The sequence below is a fragment of the Puma concolor genome, chromosome B3 (assembly GCF_028749965.1).
Source record: "Puma concolor isolate L17-30 chromosome B3, mPumCon1.1.hap2, whole genome shotgun sequence".
NCBI lineage: Eukaryota > Metazoa > Chordata > Mammalia > Carnivora > Felidae > Puma > Puma concolor.
The window spans coordinates 134005000-134007977 of record NC_141672.1 but is presented as its reverse complement, the minus strand read 5'-3'; the positions used below and the strand labels follow the sequence as shown (position 1 = coordinate 134007977).

Genomic DNA, 2978 nt, shown 5'->3' with positions numbered 1-2978 from the left:
TGGATTCCCGTTTTAGCTCTGACTTTCTGTGCCTCCATCCACCCTGGACGCCTCGCGTTCGAGACTTTTCCCCTCCTCCGGGGCTATTAATCTCTCGACGGCTCTCTTTCACAAGGGCTGGGGCTCAGGCGGGTCGGGGGTGGTGGGGTCAGTGGAGGGTGGGGAGAAGGACTTGGTCGACACAGCCCAGATGGCCTTAATGCCCCAGGCCTGCTTCCTTTAAGCTTCTTTAGGTCCAAGGCCCGAGCTCAGTGTCCAGCTGCGGGGCATCTCAGTGGGCCAGGGGCACCTCCGAGTGCCAGCAAACCCTGTACAGCATTTCTATTTAGCCGTATATACACGTGTATAGGTGCAGTGTTTTTAAGGACCTAATAATTGAGAAGGTGGGTTTTTGCTGGTTCCCCAGCTACCCAGGGGCCTCTCTGAACCCTGGTCTCCCCCTTAAGAAATGTGGGAACCGTGAGGTCCCTCCCTTCAGGTCAAAGAGCCTCTGCTCCCCTCAGGAGGGCAAGGACAGTGAGTGAGACGGTTGAGGGGACCAGTGGCCTCTCGGGCTTCCGGCCCCTCCCCCACCCTCCAGTGGCAGTTGGCTGTGGTTGGGGTTTCCAGGGCGGCCGTGCAAGGCTCTGAATGTGCTTTGGCAGTTGGCCTGCGGAACATCCCCGTCTCCCGTGCAGTTCCTGGGTGCAGAACTCTCCGGAAGCAGGGGCTTCTAAACGGCTCAACCCGGACCTCCCGCTCAGGCCGGGCTGCTCTGCCCCCAGCGGTCGGAGGCCAGGCAGCCGCGTCTGAAACTCACTGACTTGATGGCTCCCGGTGGCAGCCGGGGGGCATCATGGAAAGGGGGGCATGAGAAGTTGCCTTGGCTGGGATTTCAGGGGGCTGGGAAGGCTCCCGCCTTTGCCAAGAAACTCTCCTCTCCTTCCAGGCGCTTCCTCCCCTCTCTCAAATACACGCCGGCCCACCACGAAAGGTTCCTTCCCTGGGTGAAGGGCAGGCCTCTCTCGAACTACCATTTCCTTGTAGCGAAGACGCATGACACGCTGCTAGCTGTTTGTCCTTTACTGCGAGTTGTCAGGACCTCCTCTGGGGTAAAGCCCGACGGGGGTGGTGAAGGCCAAAGGCCACGCCCCCGGTGCACTGAGCAGGCCGGAAGGGCGGGAGGAAGCATCTGAAACACAGCCCACATTTGCTAAATGGGCTTGGAGGGACCCCAGCCCCCAGGTGCCGTCTCCCCAGGCTGGCAAATAGCCTTTTCAGATGGTGGGAGTCCCGGTGCCAGAGGACGGCCCGCAGGGCTCGGGATCCAGGCAGGTTCCTGATCCTGGAGGGATCTCCTGATGGCCCCTGTTCTCTCCCCCACAGACCCTCCAAGAAACAGTTACCAGAAGCCATGACATGTCCCTGCAGCCGGAGGCCTTCCAGGGAGGGCCGAAGAGGCCTCCGGGGCCCAGCGTTACGTGCGGACGAAGGAAGGTAGGTGGGGGAGCTGGGGCTGCACCCCCACATCCCACCCTGAGCTTCTTTCCTCTCTTTCCTCTTCATTTCCTGAATGTGGAAGGCTTCTGTGTGGGGCGGTGGGCGGGACAGAGGCCATCACTGGTCAGGAAGTCCAGAGCGGGGCCTGGACAGAGTGGGGACAGAGGAACGGATTCACTCATTCCTCCCTTTCCCTGCTGCTTTTAGGACCTGAAAACCAGAAGGGACTCTTTGGGTGAGGCCACAGGGTATGGTAGGCTGCTCCCTGCTTGACCTTCTCCATCTCTCCAGCCTCTGCCTTCTGGAAGCTTGCCCTGCCTGGCCCCCCCTTGTCCCCGGTGGTCTCCTTAACTTCTGTTTCTATTTCTGCCTCTGGATACCACTGCCCCTGTTCCTTCGACCCTTTTGGTGGGAGCCAATCTCTCCACGGCTTTTCAATCAGTATGGGTCACAGGTGTGGGAAGATAACGGTGTCTGTTGTCCCCAGGACAGCAGGGTGGGCCCTGGCCAAGCATCTCTTGTACCCAAATGTGCCCTTCCCATAATCTTTTCCATGTGTGATGTGAAATCACAAGGTTGAGAAAGTACTGCCCCACCAATGTATGTTTTCCGCCTCCAACATCCAGGCGTCTTTGCGTACTTTTTCGATTCTTATCACCCTCTCTTTCTTTTGTCCACAGAGAAAGATTGGACCCCAGCTCAAGGAAGGAGGCAAAAAAACTCAAAGGGGAGGCACCATCCAATACCCCACAGGTGCATAGCCCACTGACTCTGAAGGCAAACACCTTGCTTCACCCCTGCTACTGTCCCTGAGTGTCAGGAATCTCTGACCTGACACCAAAGCTTCCCCCATTGGTCACCACAAGGGAGGCTAACGGTATGGCCCACCAGTGCCCATTTCCTTTCCCCTTTGTCACCCAGGCCTCAGTTGGAAATGACAAGAAGCTTCCAGGTCAGACGCCATCACCTGGTCCCCTGGAGGAGGTTTCAGTCCTGCCGAAGTCACACAGCCTCTTCACCCACTTTTGAGCTAGTCCCAAGAAGAGCCCCTCCCTCACCAGACTCTTGGTGTGTGATGCCATGACGCGTGCTCATGGCCGACCCCATTCCATATTGACCTGCTTTTCAATCCCAGGCTAAGGCTGCATTCTCGTTGTCTCGATACCTCTTCCTCGTGTGCTCCCAGAGGGCAAGACACTGTTTCTCATGCATTTCTGGATCCCTGGAGATTAGTTTAGCGCTTGGTATGCATGCCCAGGACATCCTTTTTTTTGAATAAAATTATTTCAAAATGGCGTCTACAAGTGTTAAATGTCTTCTCTGAAATTAGAGGTGAGAGAGGCAGAAGAGAGCTTGAGATAATCTGATGTGCTCAGGAGAAAGATGAATGGGGCGAGGAGAGAGTAGGACAGACGTGGTGCATTTAGGTCAGGGTTGAGGGACCCAGTTTGCCTACTGGTGTGGCGTTGTTGAAACTCAGCGACATACTAGGCTGATCT

General features: G+C 56.7%; 1 protein-coding gene across 2 annotated transcripts; it reads left to right on the top strand.

Moving 5' to 3' along the window:
• The first annotated feature begins 603 nt into the window (after nucleotides 1-603).
• On the top strand, nucleotides 604-2775 carry LOC147580390 (uncharacterized). Of its 2 annotated transcripts, XM_086711453.1 has the most exons (4): nucleotides 621-973; nucleotides 1366-1476; nucleotides 2160-2232; nucleotides 2401-2775. In XM_086711453.1, the coding sequence occupies exons 1-4, from the start codon at nucleotides 807-809 to the stop codon at nucleotides 2506-2508; spliced, it is 459 nt and encodes a 152-aa protein (XP_086567579.1). In that variant the 5' UTR covers nucleotides 621-806; the 3' UTR covers nucleotides 2509-2775. The 2 variants fall into 2 exon arrangements, 1 of the variants encoding a protein (XP_086567579.1); XR_015252848.1 differs by lacking the exons at nucleotides 2160-2232; nucleotides 2401-2775 and adding an exon at nucleotides 1687-2147 and having other exon boundaries at nucleotides 604-1476.
• Nucleotides 2776-2978: the final 203 nt, after the last annotated feature.

Coding starts and splice junctions, on each gene's coding strand:
- LOC147580390 (XM_086711453.1), top strand. CDS start 807: ATGGCTCCCGGTGGCAGCCGGGGGGCATCATGGAAAGGGGGGCATGAG. Junction 1,477..2,159: donor TTACGTGCGGACGAAGGAAG/GTAGGTGGGGGA, acceptor TTTTGTCCACAG/AGAAAGATTGGACCCCAGCT. Junction 2,233..2,400: donor CACCATCCAATACCCCACAG/GTGCATAGCCCA, acceptor TTTGTCACCCAG/GCCTCAGTTGGAAATGACAA.